Source organism: Belonocnema kinseyi, chromosome 10 (assembly GCF_010883055.1).
Source record: "Belonocnema kinseyi isolate 2016_QV_RU_SX_M_011 chromosome 10, B_treatae_v1, whole genome shotgun sequence".
NCBI lineage: Eukaryota > Metazoa > Arthropoda > Insecta > Hymenoptera > Cynipidae > Belonocnema > Belonocnema kinseyi.
This window is the reverse complement of record NC_046666.1, coordinates 55,676,248-55,698,586: the sequence shown is the minus strand read 5'-3', so window position 1 is coordinate 55,698,586 and position 22,339 is coordinate 55,676,248. Positions and strand designations below refer to the sequence as shown.

The window sequence follows — 22,339 nt, the reverse complement described above, 5'->3', positions numbered from 1 at the left end:
TAAAATTCTAACGTCACCAAAAATTGCTAGAAAATTATTATTTTTTATTGCTTTTTTAATACGAATTTCAGGTCAAACACGTCTGTTTGACAAAACAACAATTGTCTTAAAATATCTAATGTATTTTTTTAATAACCGAAGACTGTATAAGAATTACAAATCCTGTTTAAAATTGATTGATTTAGTTGTAAAGCTTTATTGATTTATTGATTTTGGTGTAAAGCTCTAAGGTTACTTAAAATTGTTGAAAATTATGAACTGTTAAAATCTGAATTTTTTACTTAACAAACGCTAAAAAATCAGAAACACGTACTATAATTTTTGTCCTTCAAAGGAATTGATTGCACATTTAATTTTCAAAATTTCAAGTTTCTTAAAAAAATTGAAAATAATGAAAGGCCAATCAGTTTATACCATGATGATTGCAAAATTAAGGCGTATCGTTAAACTAGTTTTTTCAGATAGGAAAATTATACTTACGTATTTAATTTACGACACTTTTATATTTCCTTACGTCATTAAAAAAACTTCACACCAAATTGCGATAAGGTTAAAGCTTTTCATTATCATGCCATGTTTGATTCATCGCGTCAACACAAATACTGTATGAAGAACACAATTTTAAAAATAACTGATAATCTGTTATCATTCAATAAATACCCAGTTTCTTGCTAAACCTCGTTATTTCGCGAGTTATTCTTCAGGAAACAAATTTTATTCGGAAAAAATTTTTCCTGTTATCTAGCGTTCAAGATGACGGGAAAAGTGGAATTCGCTCTTTTACTAAGTAAGTAATTATTATTAGTAATATTAATTAATTATATTTAAAAACATTAGGTACCTTGTATTCAAATTCTAGTATCGAAAAGAGATGAATTTATATTATACACTAAAGAAAGTATACTTCTTAATTAATTAAAAATTATGAAGAATGAGTAAAGTTTATAAACAAAATGATGTACCTTACATTATTGCATGAAAATATTCTTTCCTAATTTTACCGATACTAACATATACATCGTGTTCTATTGGCTTTAAATATTTTATCCTGTTGTATAATGAATCTTGTCTCACTTATATGAAATTGGGAATAAATACAAAAATTAGCTTCTTTTTATTTTTAAAGTCATCGCAACTTCAATATCGGCCTTCTTTGCAGATCAGATACCTTACGACCCAGTGAGTTTTACCTTCCGTTACCACTTTTGTTTTTCTAAACATTAAACAACAAATTTATAACCAAAAAATGCGTAAAAGTCTGTCTATGTATAATTTAACAAAAATTCTAATTAAGTGGAATTTATTTGTGATTTTAATTTTTAATACTTTAAAACATTCAGATATAGTATTTCTATTAATTAAAACTTTACCTTTTGTAGAATAATCAAGAACTTCAGAAGTGTATGAGTAAATGCCCTGTAAGTAAATGAAATTTTACACGAACTTATTAATATCAAAAAACGATTTTTTCCAAATATTGTTAACCAAAATAATATATATGTTTTCAGACTGGCGAAAAATACCAATGGTGTGCAAATTATGGTAATATTTACAAAAATGTAGGACCTGAAGAAATCCGGTGCATTTATCTTTGCGGAGTAGGTCAGTTGTGTGAAGAGACATTTTATTATTTTATAATCATTTTTAAAAATTTTCCACGTTTGAATACCTAAAATTTATATTTTATTATTTATGAACTCAAACACTTTCAAAATGAATTTGTTTAACTTTAAAAGATTGAATGCGAAACCGTACAATCTGGATATCATTTGTTTAAAAGTAACAGATTTTTTAAATAATACAATTATTTACTCTATAATAATAATTATCAATAACGATTTCAGATATCATTTTGGTGGAATCACCAAATTGTCCTAAAGGGTCAGAAGCGGCTACACTTGAAAAAAAATTGTAATATCCCGAATCGAAGAATTTGAATGAAAATTTTGGAATAGTCGGTTCAGCCAGCTGTTCCAGAAAAATATAAAAACATATTGTAATCTACTGGGACGAAATGAAATATTTGTAATCCCTTTAATTGTATATTTAGTCAAATAGCAACAATTTCACTCAATTTTTAATTAATTTTAACCAGGGGGTGTTTCCACTGTGTTGCCCATTGCAAAAAATGTGTCACGAGAGTTGGAAACGGCCATGCGGCGCGGCGGCGCTAGTAGTAACTTTGTTCTACAAAACCATGCAGTACCATAGGAAAAATGAATAAAAGTGAGAAAATAAATATGAAAAACCCTTTAAAATCATGTTTTTCTATAATGTAGAGTGAGATAGTAAATGGGACTCATGTACTTACGTATTATTTTCTTTAATATAGGAAAAAGCGGCATAATTGACACAATTTAAACAAACAAAAAAATGGCATGGATATTCAGAACTTATTAAAAATAATTTAAAAAAAAAAAATACACAAATGAATACAAAAAATACCAAAAATATATATTATTATCAAATTATAAAATTTTCCAAATTTCAAATAACGACAAGATCTTTAATTGCCAAAAAATAAAATCCCGAATTTAAAAATATCGGAAAATAAGGTTCAACGAGTTCCAAACCGACTTGTAAAAGAAACGATTTATTAAATTCACACAAATATTTCAATTCTCAAAATTTAGAACCGCTGATCATAGTTGATTGATTATTAATTTATGAGCTATTATTATAATTATGAATAAGCCAATGAAGTTAATTGACAATTAATTAATAATTTATTAATTATTTTCACAAATTTTAAATTTCTTCAAACTTAAATTTCAGAAATAGAAATATTTATGGGAATTTAACAATTCATTTATTTTATAATTCGGCAATTCTTTTTCTTGCTCATTTATGAGTTTGTTATTCATTTTTTCGTTATTTTTTGTTAGCCCCGGATATTCAAAAACTTTTTAATTATAGTGATGAAGAACTAATTTTTTTTAATATTACTGTTTTAAAATATAATGCTACTATGTAATAAATATAATTATTATATCTATAGATGATAAACAAGGAATATGATAAATCCTAAATATTGTTTTTTATTACAATAAAATAGCGAACTCTTAAATGTGATATTTTTTTAATCAATTAGACTTTACAAAGAAGCTAAAATATTAAAAAATTTGTATGTTTCTCTTAAAGAATGACCAGTTGCGAATATTTTTTTTATCTTTGACAACACTCAAAGTAATCGAAAATTATTTTTAGAAGTGCTATAATAAATCCATCTGGAAATTAAATTCTGAGGAATGAGAACAAGGAAATAAGTATTATCACCTTGTTTTCAAATTTATGTAAATATAATTTTCATAAGATTCTTGAGAAAATTTAAAAGATTTTTAAATATTGCAAATATTCGAGTCCTTTTAAATGATGTTTCGAACTTTTAGAAGTTGGGAAGGAATCAAGAAATATTTGACACATATTCGAAAATTTTTCCAAGTTTTCAAATATTTGTAATCTATTTGAAACGTCTTAAACTCCTGAAAATATTTCCATCTGTCACGAATTTTTCACAAAATTTTCAAATATCATTCCAAATTTTAAAAAATTACCTTACAATCTTTTTAATTTTTTCAGCAATTTTAAGAAAATTTGTTGATTCTCTTGAAAAATTTGGAAACTCTTTTAAATTCTACTAAATATTTCTTGAATTTATCCAATTTTTGTTCGTTTCTATTTTGCGATCTTACCAAATTGAAACATTTTGTATTAAAATCTTCTAAACTATTCTTATAAGTTTTAGGAAATCTTTTGTTATTTTTCAAACCTTTTTTGAATATAAGGAATATAAGGAAAATTATTTTTTTTAATCCTGTCAGACCTTCTAATCCTTTTGATTTCTATAAATTATTTAATTTTGTCCAGCATTTTTTATTTATTCTGCAAGATTAAAAAATTTCCTTTATATCTTTCAGATTCTTCTTTGGCTATTTTTGAAATCTTCTAAAATCTTTTTAAATAATCTCTTCAAATTCATTTTTCGAAATTAAAAATTATTTTAATTTTTTTAAAAACCTGAAAAAATGTCTTTCATATTCGTGATACTTTACAACATTCTGAAAAAATGTTCACAAGTTTTAATTATTATTGCATCGTCTTGAAACATTTGAATATCTCTTAAACTTACTCAATTTTTTTCCAAAACTATGTAGCATGGCAAAATTTTGCCTATAAATCATTCACACTTTCTGAAGATTTTAGGAAATAACTCTAAAGGTTGTGTGATTTTTTCTCAATCTTATCTTGAAATTCCTTACAAAAGAATCATTTAAACATTTCCCATGAATTTTAAGAACTTTTTTCACACCCTGACAAAATTCAAGGTACCAAAAATTTGTCAATCTTGAAAAATTCAGAAAAATGGTCTCAAAGGCTTCCATATTCTTTTAACCAACATTTTAAACTCTTTAAAACTTAATATTATTCTTTGAAAATAAAATCGAAACCATTTCTCCTCAGATCATTCATTACTATTGAATTGCTTCTAACTCTTTTATTCGGGGTCTTCGGGTGTTCTCTGAGTTCACTTTTATAACCTGATTCTCATACCAGAGCGATAATTAATGGAAATGATTCGATAAAAAAATTTAAAAAAGAACACTATTAGAAAAATCCACCGTGTCATTTTCACAATAATTATATAAATAAACGGTTTTCTTGGTACATTTTTAAGAGTTTAAAACGGCTTTACATGATAAAAGACATATAACAGTCAAAACAATTGGAACAAAGTTACTACCAGGGCCGCCGCATGGCCGTTTTCAACACATGGGCCATTTTCAACTCTCGATGACAGGAGGCTGATTTTAACTATATGCATTTATAAAACTTTCACATACGCAATAAAATACTCATGTGTGATCATTTATAATCTTTTATCATTTTCCTGCTTACTTTTTAGTTTAGAATTCGTAACAATTTATTTATTTTTAAAGAAAATATATTAAAAGCCTGTAAATTCACCAATGACAAAAAATCCCTGATTTTTAAGCGAAAAAATTCTATATAATATAATATAATTTTCAATTCAAATTTGTCCTTTATAACCTGCTGCCTACATATTCTGGTGCTGAATCAAGGCGACCTCAATTTGATTTATTGAAAATTCTACGAGTTTCAACTGTGCTTTTACTACTTTGAAATCGAATTTGAAATCGACTTCACAATTTAATTAAAAACACAGCATTTTTTTATTTAATATCAACGAAATCAGATTGAATATTCTCACCTTTTTTAATCAGCTAAAATAAAATGTACGATACATCAATTTTTACGATAAATAGCGTCAATCGCGATGCGCACGCATTCCGTTTTTCGATTTAACTGGTAACATAATTTTTAATAGGAAATGAAAATTTTAAATAACTTCCCGTGTAGAAATTTTCCCAGTTGGCCCTAATATAACAAGGTTTCTGGTCGGATCCCAGCCGGGCTACCCCTGGCTGGGTTTCTGGTCAGGTCCCAGCCGGGCTACACTTGGCTGGGTTTCATGGACAGGAACCGGGCGGGAGCCGGTCGGGCAACAATTTTATTGAATCACGTAGTCCGGGGCGGGCCGGTTACTGGCCGGGCCAACCCTGGTTAATTTGGTCCATGGTCGAGAACCATGGTCGAGAACCGGCACACATTTTTTAAGAGCCGTGATATTATCAAAGACGTGATTATGGATGCTAGATGAATTATTATTTCAAATTATAATTTAAAGATTTATTAGATCAGTGAAACAAAAATGACCTTTTTTAAATTATTGAAAAAAAAATTACATTTTTTCGAATAATTTAACATTTTAAATTAAACTGTTATCGATTCTGCTATGTGGAACAACAGAAATGATATAATTTTTATAAACTTTTCTGTATTCAGAAAATATTTAGCCTGTACATTTTCAAATTTACCGCCATATATAGCGCCTTCTGTATCTGTCGTCTGCTTGCATTTACGTCGCGTCTTCTTTTGGAAGTTCGCAAATAAAATCGAGACTCGTGGTTAAAGTCAACCTTATTTCAGTAATTAGTTTGAAACCCCCACTTAGTGCGCGAATAATTATTAGTTTTAATTAAAATATAGTCTTGTGTATACAGTTTTTACTTTCTTGCTTCCTAACCTTAAATCAACACGTGGCTTCCAAATTGCTATGAGATTCTATCATCAGGGAATAAAATTCGACTCCAAGTTTCTTGCTAGAATTGGTTTACTTGATTTGACTTTTAAAGTTCAACGTAATCTTTACGATGAGCCTTAAAAGACATAACAACTTACCAATTTTTCGCCTGAAGCAACATTTCTTAACCGCTTTTTGGCCGGATTAGCCGATCGAACCCCGGCCGGTATTGAAGCTGGGATCCGACCAGTTTACCGTGACGTTTTTAGCCGGATCCCGGCCGGATTCCCCAACTGGCGCCCGGCTTAAAGCGGGGCTATCCGGCTGGGACCTGACCGGATCCCAGATTGGATTCCTACACGGGTACATATTTTTTAATTTTATTTGTTTTTGACACCATATAAATATAATTTTTCTGAGATTCTTGAGAATATTTCAAACGATTTTTAAAGAGTTCAGTCATAGTTAAATCTTTATCGAAATTTCAAGAAATCGTTTATAATATTTTTCAATTTTCTCCCGACAATTATTTTAAGAATAAAAAATCATTTAAAATATTCGCTGTATCTTGAGAAATCTTAAAACCTTACTAAATGCTTAAAAAGTAATTTTCTAAAAATGATAGCGTGGTAGCAACATTTTTAGAATATAATTATTGAAAATTGATAAAGCAATTACATATAAAATTCTCTTTTATTAATAATTTTTAGAAACATGGCATTGAATAGTATTACGAAATTATCTGTAACGTTAGCCCTGAACAAATTGAAAATGGTTGAGTTTTATGAAAACTTGCGTAACGGTAGACAGTTCTTAGAATCATTCAGAAATTAACATTATCGTGAAATAAAATATCCTATGTTCAAATTTATGGTAAATAGGGTAGACGGAATAAATTTTAAATTAGTAGCTTCATTAACAATAACACTAATATATTGTTTGTGGCATCACGAACAAATTTTAACAACGTTCAAGACAAATTTTCGCCATTGGGCAAAAAGATGGTAAATTTTGACATTTTTTATTTAAAAAGTTTTGTTTATTAAACGAAAATTTTTCTGATTTTTTTAAAATGAATTTTATGAAAATGTGTAATCTTAGAAGCAACTGAGTAAAAAAATCTAATTGGAATATAATATTTTAAAAAATGAGAAAATATGTACTTTTGTTAATTTGTACCAAAAGCTGCTGTAACAGATTTTTTATTTATTTTATTTTTCAGCTATTCTTCTTGAGAAATGTGAAAAACAAGTTCTCAGTTTGAAGTGGAAAATAATATTTTTGTTCTACTTTTCATAGATCCGTAGCAAATCAAAGAAATGGTTTAAAACTTAATAATATTAAAAAAAAATTTTCAGTTTATTAAAAAAGCATCGAAAAAATAAATTAAACAAAGAAATATCTTTTTTCAACTTTAGTACAATTAAACAAAATTGCATTTTTTACCATTCTTTCAAATATTATTTTGCCTCGAACACATTTTTTTTTTACTTCTATCTCTCTAAGTGTACTTGCTGTCGTAAACTTCACAAATAGAAAACTTTTTTATGTTCGCTACATTTTAAAAAATTTTTAATTTCAAGATTTTCATTCGACTTGGCCAATGGTGCTGATTTTTAAAATATGTGGTTGAAAGTTAAGAAAATAATTATTGCCCTTGTTATTCACAAATCATTTACAATTTAAATTTTCTCTTTTATTGTTGAAATTTAAATTCCTGATTGGAAAATTGTATTTTATAAAATTGAAGCATGGAAAGCTAAACGGTCTTCAGTTCGGTTTTTTACGAAATTGAGTTTTCGTTAAGAATCAGATTTCCTCGCTTTTCTACACCTATTTCAGTAAAAAAATTAACGTTTTACAATTTTTGCTCTAAAATGTAAAGTTTAAAGGTATTAAAACCTTTTTAACTTCAAAATAATCGAAACAAAATGGATTCTGTATACTAGAATAGTTACTTCTTTTAACATTTCGAGGTTAATATAGGATTTATCAAGTATTTAATAATTAGATATACTTTTATCATTATTGAAAAATGATATATTGGTACTATGAATATCCTTTTTTTTTGTTAAATGGCGCTATTTGTTCATAAAATAAATAAGACATAAGTAAATTTTAAAAAATATGAGCGGTTGTAAATTTTTCCTCTAGAAACATTTTTTGTCGCTCTTGTACTATTTTTTTTGATGGGACTTAGGACCGTTTAGCTTTTGTTGCTTTAATTCCTGGACATTCAAAAGAGAAAACTGAAAATAGCCACTAAAATTCGTGTGCAAGCAGTATGAAAACAATCAGGTTTTCAACAAAAATGCATGATAGATCTTGTTCCTGAAAATAAAACCAAAAATCCAACAACCAAATTTGGGTAACCACCATAAAATGTTCCTATTGCGTTTTGAAACAAAAAATAAAAAAATTTGTTTTAAAAAAGAAAAAAATTATTATTTCGTACAAAAATAAAAAAGAGGAAAGAAAAATGAGAAGGGAATCAATCAAATCCCGTTCCTTTCCTTTTTTTTATTTATTTCATCTTTCTTATTTTCATTATTATCAGATCACAATAAAAAGAAAAGCTTTGTAAAAAACGATCACCAACATTCGGCTCTTGTTATCAAGGCAAGGCAAATTTGAGCACGTAGGAACAGCAACGAAACCACGAAGATCTCTTACTGATATCTGAGAATCAAGTCAAATTGAGGGCATCGTGGTTGACAATAATCAAAATAAAAAAGACGATAGAAATAAAAATGAGAAGGAAGGGGATTTGTTTTTTTGCCTTTTCATTTTTCTTACCTCTTTTTTTATTTTTGTCCAACAAAATAATTTCTTTTCTTTCTTTTTCATACAAATTTTTATCTTTATTTCAAATTGCAATAGAAACATTTTATGGTGGTTGTCCCAATTTGCTTGTTGCATTCTTGGTTTTATTTTCAGGAATTCTACACATTGAATTGATTATTGGGCGTTAAGTAGGATTTTAAATGTGCCTTCTCCCTCATTTAAATTTCTTAAATTATATTTTCTTAGGTATGTATTTTTAAATCAATCTAGGACCCCCGTTTTTTATTTAAAAAACACATTCGTTACGCAACACCGTTCCAACTCAGACTGCTGATCAATATCTCTAGCAATTTTCCTACGTGAAAGGCTTCACAAAGTCATCACGTATCATATATCAGGCGAAAACAGGCGAGCCTACTGATAATCTCATTGTAAAATCCCTATTATTGACTCTGATTACATCCTCTAAGTGAAGCTCTTCATGTGGGCTCATTAGAACCCAATATCTTTCGTTTCCGACATTTTTCACTCCGCTGATACTCTTTATTAAAAATTTCTTCGGAACTATTTTTTTTCCTTTTACCTCTCCCGATATACAACTTTATCTTCTTTTACGTCCGTGAATCTTTTCATGGAAGCTCTTGTGCAAGCTCTCATAAATTTATTTTATCCTCTTTTCGTCTAAGGTAATTTTGCAAACTGTTTTCCAACTCTTTCCTTCTAAAACTACCCATTTTTTTATTTACGCTAATTTTGAGGCTCATCTGGTTCATACTAGTATTAAATCTGCTCAACCTCGAAAGAAACTCAGCTTAATGGTAAGATAATTACTATTATAATACACTCGAACCTGGATTTGTGCACGGTTTCAAGCATGACCCGCAGTGACCTTCGGCACAAATCCAGGGACTCCGAACGTAAATAGGCAGGGTCGCGTGAATAATTTCTGTTGGATTCTGACGCATGACGCAACCTGGTGCAACTAACCCACTGAAAGTGCCCTTATTCACGCTTAATTGAGCGCCGCTTCTCTGTTGATCTCGCGGCTCCCCTTATCCCAACACTTTTAAGTAATAATAAATAAATATCGCTACGAGCATGGGAAATCGAATTTTCATTGATAGGAGAATAATAAACTTGAATATCTCTCTTATGAGTTCACCGAGGGTACCGAGCACCAAGTGCGTATGGGTAATAAAACTGTTTATCAGTGTGTTTTACGGCAGTTGGCTCTTCCGCTCTCTCGCGTTTTCGTAAATTAGCACGTCGAGCTTTTAAAAGATGCCCGGTTCGAGTAATTAGTGGCTCGATCGGCCATCAATTTGTGGATGGTCGCTGTGCACCACATTCGCGCCAAATCGTTCCCGCCAGTCCTATATTTATCAGATATATCTGCGAATCGAACCAACCAGTGTACCGTGAAAATCGAATTTTTGTTATTAGTTATGAAAACAAGAATATCTCGTTGAATTTTAAATTTTGTACACTAATCATTTCGCTGTCATTTCACAATATTTATACTCTTTTTATGTATATCTGTAATGCTTTTATTCGCGCAAGAATTTTCTGCTTTGCCAACGATGCCTGAAGTGATCTGTTATCCAGAACAAAAATTGGAGTTTCTGTTGATGTAAATATAAAAACATCTGCGAAGTAGGTTGAGCGCGTTAATTATACAGGTGAAAATAAAAAGTTGACAGTATAATCTCCTTAGCATAATATATGCTTGTTATCAGAGTAATTTATGTTTTAATTTCAAGGTGTTATCAAGCATTCATTCTTTAATAATACAGTATATTTAATTTATTTTAACTTTAGCCCGTTTTAAAAAAAATTCCATTAAATATGAGTATGTTTCATCCGTCAACAACTCCTTAAAAAAACTTTTTTTTAAATTTATGTCTGTATATCTTTCTAAACAAATTATAAAATATAATTGTTAAATAGACGCATTTTTCATAAATTATTACATAATAAAAAGTGCAACCTTTCTACTTTTTTAATTATAGTTACAGTTCAAATAATTTTTTTATATCTTCTGGTTTGTATGCTATCCAGTGTCAAAACAATTGTTTATTAGGTAACTGCTTAAGAGTTTAATTTTCCCATATAAATTAATAATTAATTGAAGATTATTAAAGAAAATTCAAAATGTAAAATTTGATTAAAATTAAGGTGTTAATGTTTGACTCAAATAACAAATCCACAAGTCATAAAAAGGACGCAGAATAATTCGTAGTGATCCTCTAACACGAGTTCATCCAGAAAAGGAGCATATTTTTGAAGCGATTTTATGAAATAAATGTTTATGAAAAAGATGTCTTTCACCAATAAAACACTTGATTGATAAATTGATCTAGACTAAAAATATTATTTAATACAATAAAAATTTGATTCAATTACCGTGTAATCTGCTCACACAAACTTTATTCGAAACAAGAAAAATTAATTAAATAGCAGAAAATAATGGATATTTACCAGAATTTTGAATTTTAAAAGTGATTTGAAATAAACTGTAAATAGTTTTTAATTTTTTAGAGATTTTTTTGCAATACAAAAACTTTTTGCTGGCATATCTCAATCAAAACTTCATGTTACTTTAACATTAAATTATGAAATTAACTCATGATTTAAAAATATGAAGAAAATAAGTATAATTACGATAATTGAGACATTGTGTTCATTTATCACAAATAAATCTTGTATTAAAGTTAAGGAACTAAATATTTCATAAAATAAGAATTTTATTTTGGTATCAAATCTTACATTGCTCTTTTGGCTTGTAAAATATCGTTAATTGTTTATATAACACAATTGTAATTACATAAAGAATGAGCAAACAAAACATGATGTATCGATCTTAGTTCATTTTTTAGTTTGCAAGGACATTTTATACCTTGAAATATATTGATCGAAATTAAATTTAAAATGGGCTATTATAATCCCTGATTCTGTTGAATAAATTAAATAGATAAAAAGTCTTTTCATTTAATACTTACGTGAAATTATTAATAAAATGAACGTGATTATATTCACTTTTGATTCAGTAGAGTCATATTTCACTGATTATTAATGATATAACGATATAAATTTCAAATTTCTTCTGCATATCTGAAATCAAAAGATAATTTCATACATGATTGCTACATTTAAAATTTTTTTATTCAGTATTTTAAGTTTTGTCAAATTATAAGCTATAAAATAAATGTCAAAACGCCGTTATGATTTTTAAAAGTATTTGCATGTATAAGGAGTAAGACCTATTTACGTAATAAATATATAATTAAAAGCTAAATTTTTTCAATTTATTTTATTTTATCGATAGACGTCAAAACCTAAAAGAAATTTTTTTTTGGCTGACATAAAAATGTGTTGTTAGCGTTTTTTTCGCTTTCTCTTTAAATATAAAAAATTATAATTGAAAAATAAGGGGGTACACGTTGATCTCGCCAATAACTAATTCTATACTTATTGTAATTAATATTAACAGAAAACAATTTTTTTTTTAATCTGAAATACTTTTTTCCATTCAATTAAAATCTAACGATTCCAATATTTTGTTTTTGACACATGTAGTGTATACCTATTTGTCATTTTTTATGAACATTGTACTTCCTCAAAAAGGATTGTTTTTTGCTTATCAGGACGGTATGTTTTGCAACTTTTTTTCCTGATTAAATTTTAATTTCCTGCAAAAACCGCTCAACTTAACCAACATTTAAACTTCTATTGCCCTTTGTTATGAAAATAGCCATTTTTCAAATTAAAAAAAAGTTTTTTGTTGGTTCCAAAATTATGTAATGTTTTATAGATACGGTTATCACAAGTCAACAATAATAAAAAATGATAAATTCAACAAAAAATATTTTGCTAACTTAAAATTTTTGGAAAATGATTTTTTGGAAAAAATTGAATAGGCCATGAAATTTCGTAAACTATAAACAAAGAAACATATTTTTATTTTCCTTTCATGACAAAAACAAATTTTGTAGTATTTAAAACATCCCAAAATTGCGAAAAAAATACCGAAACCCAATATCTCAAAAGTCCCAAAGCACGAAAAAAAATTTCGCAAAAGGCAAAGTGATAACTTGTTTCTTTGGCTCCAGCTGAAGTAATTGAGTGTTCAACATACACAATTTTCCCCTAAATGTGTACATTGAATACAAGACAGGAAAAAAAGTTTTTTTTTTCAAGATTTTCAAAAAATTATTACTTGAAGAACAATTTTTTTCAATTCCTAATTTGTTATACCAGTTTACTTGTGATATCCATATATAAAAAAATCGCATTCATTTCGAAACCAACAGAAAACTTATTTTGGATTTTCAAAAATTAAAATTGTTTAAAATCTACAGAAATAACAGAAGATATTTTTTTAATGAATAAAGGATTTGCAGATGGAATATTGGCATGGAAAGACAACTTTTTCAGGGTATTCAAATTCAACTTAAAAAAACGTTTTAGACTTTTTCAGCTTAGTATTTATTGTTTATCTGTGTAATAGTATAGTTATAAACAAACCAGATTTTTACCAGGATCGGGTTAAAACTTCTATTATAAACTTAAGATAAAAAGATTTTTGTGGGAAAGGGGGTATTTGGATTGTAAGAAGAATCTGAAGGGAAGCAAAAGAGGAATTTCGATTGTAAAATCCAGGTTGTTTCGCCTCCAATTTCTTATTATTTATTCTTAATTGTTTCTATCATTTCGCGAGATACGTGCTTTAAATTTAATGTTACGTTAGTTGCATATTTATGTATTTATAAAAAAATTAAGTGGATGGAAACGGATATTTTGGATTGCAGAAGGTTTTGAGGGGATTAACAAGATGGTTTATATTTGTAAAACGAGTCTAAAGAACTACAAGAGAAGATTTTGGATTGCAAATGTGTCTAAGTGGGGGGGGGGGGAGGATCTTAAATTGTAAAATTTATTTGAGGGTATGAAAAAAAAATCATTTTAGATCGTTAAAATTATTTGATGGGGTGGGAAAGGCAATTTGGCCCTCGCTTTTTTATTATTTATTATTTATTGTCTATGGTTTAACAATCATAGACCATAGAAGATTTTTATACATTTGAATAGATATATTTCAAAAAAATACACTTCATACTTAAAAAATTGGTAAAAATGAGGACAAATAGATTGACAAAAAATTTCTCAGCACAACAAGTAAACTTATTTCCTACAATATTAACCAAATAACAACCCGTGTTTGACGAAAATTCGGTTTACGGGATTTATGGTTTACGGGGCGAATACTGTGATTGAAATTCTTAAACATGATAAAATTTTATAATTATTTTTTGTCATTTACTCGAAATTCAATAAAACATCTTGAAACTTTTTGTCAACAAAAGATTAAATTTAATTTAACTTTACGGAAAAACATTTTTTTCTTCATATAATTAAAATTGCATACAAAATTAAATTTCATGCAATTTAATAAAAAATTTCAAATACAAAGTCATTCTAATCTGATTCGACTCTAAACATAATCAATGATGGGCATCATTCCCAAATATTTGTTGAGAACCTCATTTTTGGAATCATGAGTGGAATTGTGTCACGATTTGTCAAAAAATGAAAACCGAACATTTGTATTCTGACAAAGCTTCCTCTATGCACTAAGAAAAATGCTTGCTTGCTGAAAAAAAACTTGGTTAACCCGAACCAATTTTTCCGTTTCTGTAGAAGCAATAAAACCGTTTGATGCAGCCAACCAAATTATTTTATTGAACTATTCAGTTTATCCGACCAAAAACTTCAGCAAGATCAATACATTTTTCCTTTTCACAACAAAATAATTTTTTTTGGTTTTACAAATATATTTTGTAGAATTAACAATAATTTTATTAAAAAAAAGTATTTTGCAGACGGAAAAATATGGTTTTATTGAAGGAAAAGTTGTATTTTGCTGATATATTAAAGAATCTCAATTATGCGAGAAAAGCCTAAAGTGAGCAAAATAGATTGATGTAATAAAATACGTTCAACTTACAAAGAATTTGCTTGATTATTGAGAATTAAATTTCTTAAGGATTATCCAGTATTATAAACAAATTCTTCACTTACCGAAAGACTTCTTTTCAAATAAAATGCATTAATTCAATCACAAGAAGAACATTCGTGAATGAAGAAAAACTGTTTCCTAGGATATGTATTACAATTTTGTTGAATAAATCAAATTTTGGTTTATTTAACGAAATATTTCATTGGCTCATCCAAATTTTGTTGCTGAAACGATTTGATTAAAACAGTCCAAAATTATAGTGGAGTAACCTACATATTTTATTCTTCTTATAATAACCATGCTCAATGGTTGAACTAAAGAAAATTTTCTTGATTCTAACAAATCGTTTTCTGAGTGAATGAATAAAATCATTTTCTTTTTCTAGCTTTTTCTTCAAACCAGCAATATTTTTTAAATATTTTTTTAAACAATAAAACTACACTCAAAACAACTCAAACAAAGCTCATAGATGAAACAGACAATCAAATACACATCAATCAAATTCTTTGGTCCAAGTAATTAACGGTTCATAAAAAATTTCAATTACAATGAATTGTTTTATTACACTAATCACTTTTTGGCGACTCACAACCATAAGTTTGATAATCACAAGCGAATTTTCGCATAAACGAAAACTGCTGAACACTATTTTTTTGATATCATAATTAATTTTTATTCTCAGTCTGAAGAAGCAATAATCATTTGAATTTCAATGAGCAGGTTCGATTCTATTATTGGTAGATTTTTCCTATCAACCGTATCAAGAAATACTGATTTTATTGTCAGTATAAAAAACCTTTAAATGTAAAGTCTAATCTAGAAAATGAATTGCCTTTTCTATACTCTGACAAATGCAATTTCTCTCAGGATAAAATAAAAGCGTCACACGTTTGCCATTCTGCCAACGCCAAAAGGGATACGTGCACATGTACAATTTAGGAAAATAAATTTTCAGTAGTCAAATTTGCATAAAAATTCGATCTGCCTCTTCTCATTGCACAAGATATCCAACGTTACAGTTGGAAAGCCCGAATTGCAGCAGTTTCGAAAGCCGATAGTTCGTAGCATCGAAAATCGATACGCAGGAGATCACCCTAATTTCAATTCAATCCTTCGCCATTCTTGAGCAAAACTTTTTCCTATTTCACTTTAGAAACCATCATGCACAAAACTCTTTACTTGTTTTGTAGTCGAGGGGCAACTTTTTTACAACTGTGCAATAAAACGAGACTAGAGAGCGGACTTTTGTTTTAAAATGAGATCACGTTCTACGCTCCAGGGAAATGGGACTTCTGTGTTTGAAAAATATATTTTTTTCTCGGTCACCCTGTAGCTACGAAAATCCCGATGCCTGTAGGACAGGCGAAACGAAACGAGTCACATTGACAGGAGCCGATAGTGGTGATATCTGGAAAAAAGTGAAAAGAGTGTGAAATGCGAAACGAGGAGAGGTGAATTTTAACGAATCGGTCAGTTAGAGAGCGACTAAAAAGCAAAAATGGCCTCAGTATCGATTTTAGATTGGAAAGGATGTACGTTGTTATTAATGAATATAGTGCTTGAATAATTCTGAATAAGAGGAAGGGATCCTGGAATTTTTCCGGTGATGTCAATCAACTCGAAACTGGAAATTTAAATAATTGATTCCGCGAGCTTTAACTTTACGAATATATAGTTAGCAATTAACCAAATATATTTCTTCACTTTTTGTGTATTATGATAAAACAGAGATAAGTAATATTATTAAATATAATTTTATTATCGAATCAAATATTCAATACTAGCAGTAAATAAATGAGTATGTTTATGTTAATTAATTAATTAATCATCAAATTTTTACATTTTTAGCTAAAAAGGAATTTAAAAAATAATTATTTTTAATTACTAATTTCCAATTCAAAGCTATTCATTTTTTTTAAGTTTATTTTTAATTGAAGCATTAAAAAATGAACTATTCTTTTCTTTTAATTAAAGAAACTCGGAATCGGATGATTTCAAATTAAAATTACAAAAAAGGGTACTTCCAAAACGCTAAAGATTGAATATTTTTAAAAGCAAATGTTAAAAATTATATAATGTAACATTCAAATGAATTAAAATTGTATTAATTCTATTTAGAAGCGTCCAAAGAAAACAATTTTAACTACAGAGCTTTGAAATGTAAATCATTTGTAACTTCGCACCGATTTAATGAATGTTTTAAAGTCGAATCTTCTGAAAATCTTGACTTTTTAATTCTTATTCCATAAAAAATTGTAATTTAAGTTTTAAATTTATCGGTCATAATTTTGAGAGACAAAACGGAAAAAAATATTTACTCAGCAAAAATTGTAATATAGCATCTCTTTTAAACTCAAAGGTTTACAAATTAAATGTTTGACGGTTTAAACTTTTCAAATTAATAATCAAACTTTTTAAAATTCAACCTTTTTATATTTAATTACAAAATTATAGCTTGTCAAAAGAAAAAATTAAAATTTGAGTTTCAACATGAAAGTTCAGTACTCTATAGTTGTAAACAAGCAAAATTAAATAATTCTTTCAATTTCTAAAGCATAAATTTGAATTAATTTTGAAACAAAGGTTCTTGAAATTTTCAAGTGAAATATATTCCTGCTTTAAATCATACATTCTTTAAAATTTTTCTGCTAAAAATTAAATTGTTAGGCCTTCCAATTCTAAATTGTTTCTTCCAGTTAATTTTTGAGTATTAAATATTTTAGAAAATTTTTTAATAGAAAAAATTTTCCAATGCCTTGTTTTAAAATCTTGTGATTTGTAACGCTTGAATTTGACAAATTGTTTTCTTCATTTTTCATTAATTTGTGTACTTTTTAAATTAAAACCAAAAAAAGTAAAAATGTAAAATTATCCTGATATTTTCAACAATTGAATTTCCAAATACAAAATTGTAAAATTTTCAATTTAAAACTTTTGAGAATTGAGAAATTTCAAACGAAATATTTTTGACTGAGCTTTTCAAGCGAAAAAGCTGTAGTTGAAAAGCCTTAAATATTAAAGTGTTTTGGAATTGTGCATTTAGAAATATAATTTCAAATTGAAATCTTATAAATTTTCAAAATTATGATTTTGAAAATTAATCTAACATCAATTAAAATTCAAAGTAATTGGATAGAATTCTTCACTAAAGAATGTGATTTCTGTGAACAAATCATGGTCATTTTCAAGGTTCAAAAAAACGTGTATTATATTTTGTATCTTTAAAAATTAACTATTCTTATAGGTTGTAAATATTATGCTTTTTAATGATAACTAACGAAATGAAAGAATTTTAACAAAAATAATTAAAATTGAGAGGATTCTTACATTTTTATCTTGAAACTGGGAAAATAATTAGGAATTTTTAAAGTTAAGTACTACTATAAGTAAGTTATTTTTTTAATTGTGCAGAAGGTTAAAAAAAATGCAATGATTGTAATCTGTTGTTACAAATTAATATATTTTTCTCAATCCGATTTTTTCGGAGATGGCTGAAATGAAAGACATTGCCATCTAATGTGTCATCTATATAGTAGTGTTTTAATTATCAATAAAAGATTTTGTGCATAGAAAAGAAAAGTTGACATACCAAATCCTGCGATTTTCATGACAAGAATTTTAAAAAAATGAAGTGTTATGAAGATGAAATATTCTTCAGTAAGCTAAAAAATTATGAATTATAATCGAAATGTAACAGACTGCGGGACTTATTTGATTTCTAACCCTTTTCCAAGTTTCAAATTGTATATTTTGATCATCTTGGTCGTTAAAAAATGCAGAGGAATATTTTTAATGGTATCATGAATAAAACCAGTTTAATTGTAAGAATTTTCAGGACAAAGTTTTGATTTAAAATTGCATGTATTTTGTTGAACATTCTTCTTTTTTTGTCGAAAATTAATATCCTCGATCGAAAATTCAACAATTAAATTTTTTTATAGAAATGCTTATTGAAGTGTTTCATAGAATAGTTCCTTTAACTACTTAGTTTTATAAAAAGTTAGTCAATTTGACTTCAAAATTCAATCATTTGGTTGAAAATTAAATTACACGTTTGAACATTTAGTAATTTGTTAAAAATGAAACTGTTTTATGAAACTTTAAGTATAGGAAAGAGAATTAACTTTATTCTTTAAAAAAATCTTTTCAATTCGAAATTAAACTTAAAAATCGTCTTTCTTTATTAGGGAATCAATCTTGTTTGCTTGAAATTAATCATTTTGGTTAGGGATTCAAATATTTGTTTGATTTTTGTCTTTTTTTATTGTATAAAACTGATTAAAATTATTATTATGTTTTTTAAAAATTAATTTTGTTTCACCGAAGAATTTTTCGATTCCATTTTTGGTTCAAAGAAAACATTTTCTCAGTCGGAAATTCATTGATTTAGGGTAGGCTTCAATTATTTTATTACAAAATCGTGTTTTTATTTACAAATATCAGTATTTCATTTTTGTTTAGAACATCCTTTCTATTTTGAAAACTCAACAGTTTGGTAAAAATATAATAGATTTTGTTGATAATTGTTAAGATTTTTAAAAAATCCATCGGAAATTCGACTCAGTTAAAATTCGTCTTTCGGTAGAAAAGTCATATTTTGAAATTAAAAAAATCAACTATTTTTAGAAACTCATCTTTTTCTGGTCAGAAGTTCAACTGTTTACTTAACAAAATTTTGTTTTGGATTAAAAATCCGTCTTTCTTACATTAAAATAAACTTTTTTGTTAAGAATTCATATGTCGTCGTAAAAAGTCGTCATTTTGGTTTGCAAATTCATCTGGTTTAGTTGCAAATCTTTTTTGGTTGAAAATTCAATTATTTGATTAAAGTGCAACAGATTTCGATTTAAAATCTGAAGAACTTTATATTGAATTAAATATATGGTACGTTTATTTTATTTAAAAGAATTTTTTCTTATATTCTTCCCCTATTTTCGTGAAAAATGCCTCTATTTCCTCTATTTCAGAAGAAAGTATTTTACATTAAATTTGATTCTTGACTATCTTCAAAAATGTTTCATTTCAATAAAATTATATTAATACTATTCATAATATGCATTGGCATTGAATCAGAAGTATTTTCATTGCCTCCATTTTATAATTGAAAAAAATTTCGCATCCTATAAGGTAAATAATTTTGTTATTATACATTTTATTGCAACTTGTGTCGTTTCCCTATAAATTGGATTTGTTTATTATTAAGGCTATTTTTTACGGTTTGAACTAAAAGTACGCATCCTAGCGTGAATTGGTTTTAAACAAATTTATGGATATAACTTAGGAAAACAAATTCGTTAGATAAAATGTTATTAAACCTTGTTTCGTTTTTTAAAAAGCTACTTTTTTATTTCTTTTCATAAAAAAAGTTGATAAGAAATTTTCAGTTTTTTTTTGGTTGTACAACTTTTGTCTTTTCATTTTTCTCGCCTTTTTGCGGCTTTTATAAAGATTTAATTTTTTAATTTTGAATGCCATTCTTCACAAGTAAAACAAAAATTAACCGTTTTATGAAAAAGTTCTTTATCAAAAATTAGTTGCGCTTTTTTAAGTATCTTTTGTTTATTGATTTTTTGCATAGCTTGTGTCGTTTTTAAAAATATCGAATTCCTTTTTTTTATTTTATGGCTTATGATTTAAAAAAAGATATGTCCGGTCCAAAATTGTTTGCTAACAAATTTGCATCTCTTTTTTATGTGAACAAATTTTGTCTCTTTTTTTGTAATTTTAAATTTATTTTCATAAAAAAGGTTTATAACAAATTTTTTAATCTTTTTTTGCTGAGCAATTTTTGTCTTAATTTTTTTATCTCTCGTGTAGTTTTTCCAAAAATATCATTTTTACTACTTTAAGGCTTTTTTCTATTAAAAGAAAGCTGCGAGACCCATCAAGATATTATGTATGAGAAATTTGTAGCACTTTTTTTTATAAGAAACGTTTATCTATTTTTTTTTTTGAGATCGTACCGTTTATCCAAAAATTGAATTCTTTTTTTTTTTAGATTTTATTTTGTACGATTAAAAAAACCTATGTCCCCTATCACAAAGTGATTGACTACAAATTTGTAGAACTTTTTTCAACGCACAATTTTGATCAATTTATCTTTTTTTACCTTGTGTCGTTTTTTTTAAAAGAAATATATTTTTTATTAATTATTTTATTTTTTACGTTGTTGTTCACAACAAATTTGCAGCTCCTTTTTGAGTGAACAAATTTTGTCTCTTAATTTTTTGTGTAGCTCGTACAGTTTGACCGCAAAATAGAATTTTGGATTTTGTTATTATGACAATCTTGTGGGGTGTTCAAAAGTAAAGTTTTCCTTCTTTTGACTTTTTTTTATATTATGCGTTCTTTGGCTTAAAATCTTTTTGTTTTGAATATCCGGAAATGGAAATTTCTATCCTAAAAAAATTATCTCAAAATTTTTGAAAATTCTCTAAATTTTTGAATTTGTGTCCAAAATGACTAGCTAACGAGCTTGTACTTAAGGTTTTTTTTTGTGAATTCTTTTGAAAGTAACTGTGCTAACAGACTAAAAGTTTGCAGGCAAACACACACGTACACACACATGCACACATGCACAAACCAATGAGAAACACGCATGTACACAAAGAGTACACAAAGGTCTACCTAATCTACCTAACTGATCCAATACCTCTAAAGAGGATGTAAAAATGCATTGAGCTAAGTAGAATGACGAGAATTTAAAAGAATTTAAGTGGATTAGAAATATTCAAGCAAATTGCAATGAACTTAAAAGAATGCAATACGATTTAATAAGAATCTAGGAAGAATTCCAAATAAATTCAAATTAATTGCAAAAACTATTTTACAATAACTAGTATATAATAACAAACTACTTTAGTATAAATGAACCCAATAAAGTAGAAGAACTAATTGAAAGACTTCGAACTAATTCTGTAATGAATTATACGAAATCCAGGTGGAATTAAAAATCTTAGAGAGAAAATATTGAAAGAAACCGTTTAGAAAAATAAAATAAGAGTCCATGGTTCAGTGTAGCGAGTGCAGCGAGACTGTGCTGTAAAAATTCTAAGCGATGGCACTCGTTTTTTCATTTTTACTCCGCGCCATAAGGTCTAAACCCCAGTGATTTGTACCTATCGTCTACGCCCCAGCAGGTAGTTACTTACGGGCTAAAGAAGGCCGAAAGTGAATCGCCCTCTGGTAGCTGAGAATGGCCTCCTCGTAGTTCCGTCTTCCTTGTTGTAATATCCCCCTGTAACAAAACCAAAAAGAAACTAATGAAATTAATTTCCTCTGGGAAATGCAGTCAGGAAATTAATCTACGAGTTTTCATTTTATACCCGCAAGCAAATTTCCACGGCGGTGTGAACCAGAATTTTTACTAATAAAGGATTGAGTCCATTTTACCATAATTACCGAGAAAGAAATTAAATTTGCATTTCATTCTTAGT

The 22,339-nt window shown here is 27.6% G+C and overlaps 1 protein-coding gene across 1 annotated transcript in view; it reads right to left on the bottom strand.

Moving 5' to 3' along the window:
- The window catches only part of LOC117182033 (protein O-mannosyl-transferase TMTC2), a 560,376-nt gene that overhangs the window by 108,971 nt on the left and 429,066 nt on the right, over window positions 1–22,339 (bottom strand). Inside the window, exon 6 of the mRNA XM_033375055.1 lies at window positions 22,055–22,140. Coding sequence (XP_033230946.1) covers window positions 22,055–22,140 — 86 coding nt within the window. The remainder of the gene's footprint in view (window positions 1–22,054; window positions 22,141–22,339) is intronic.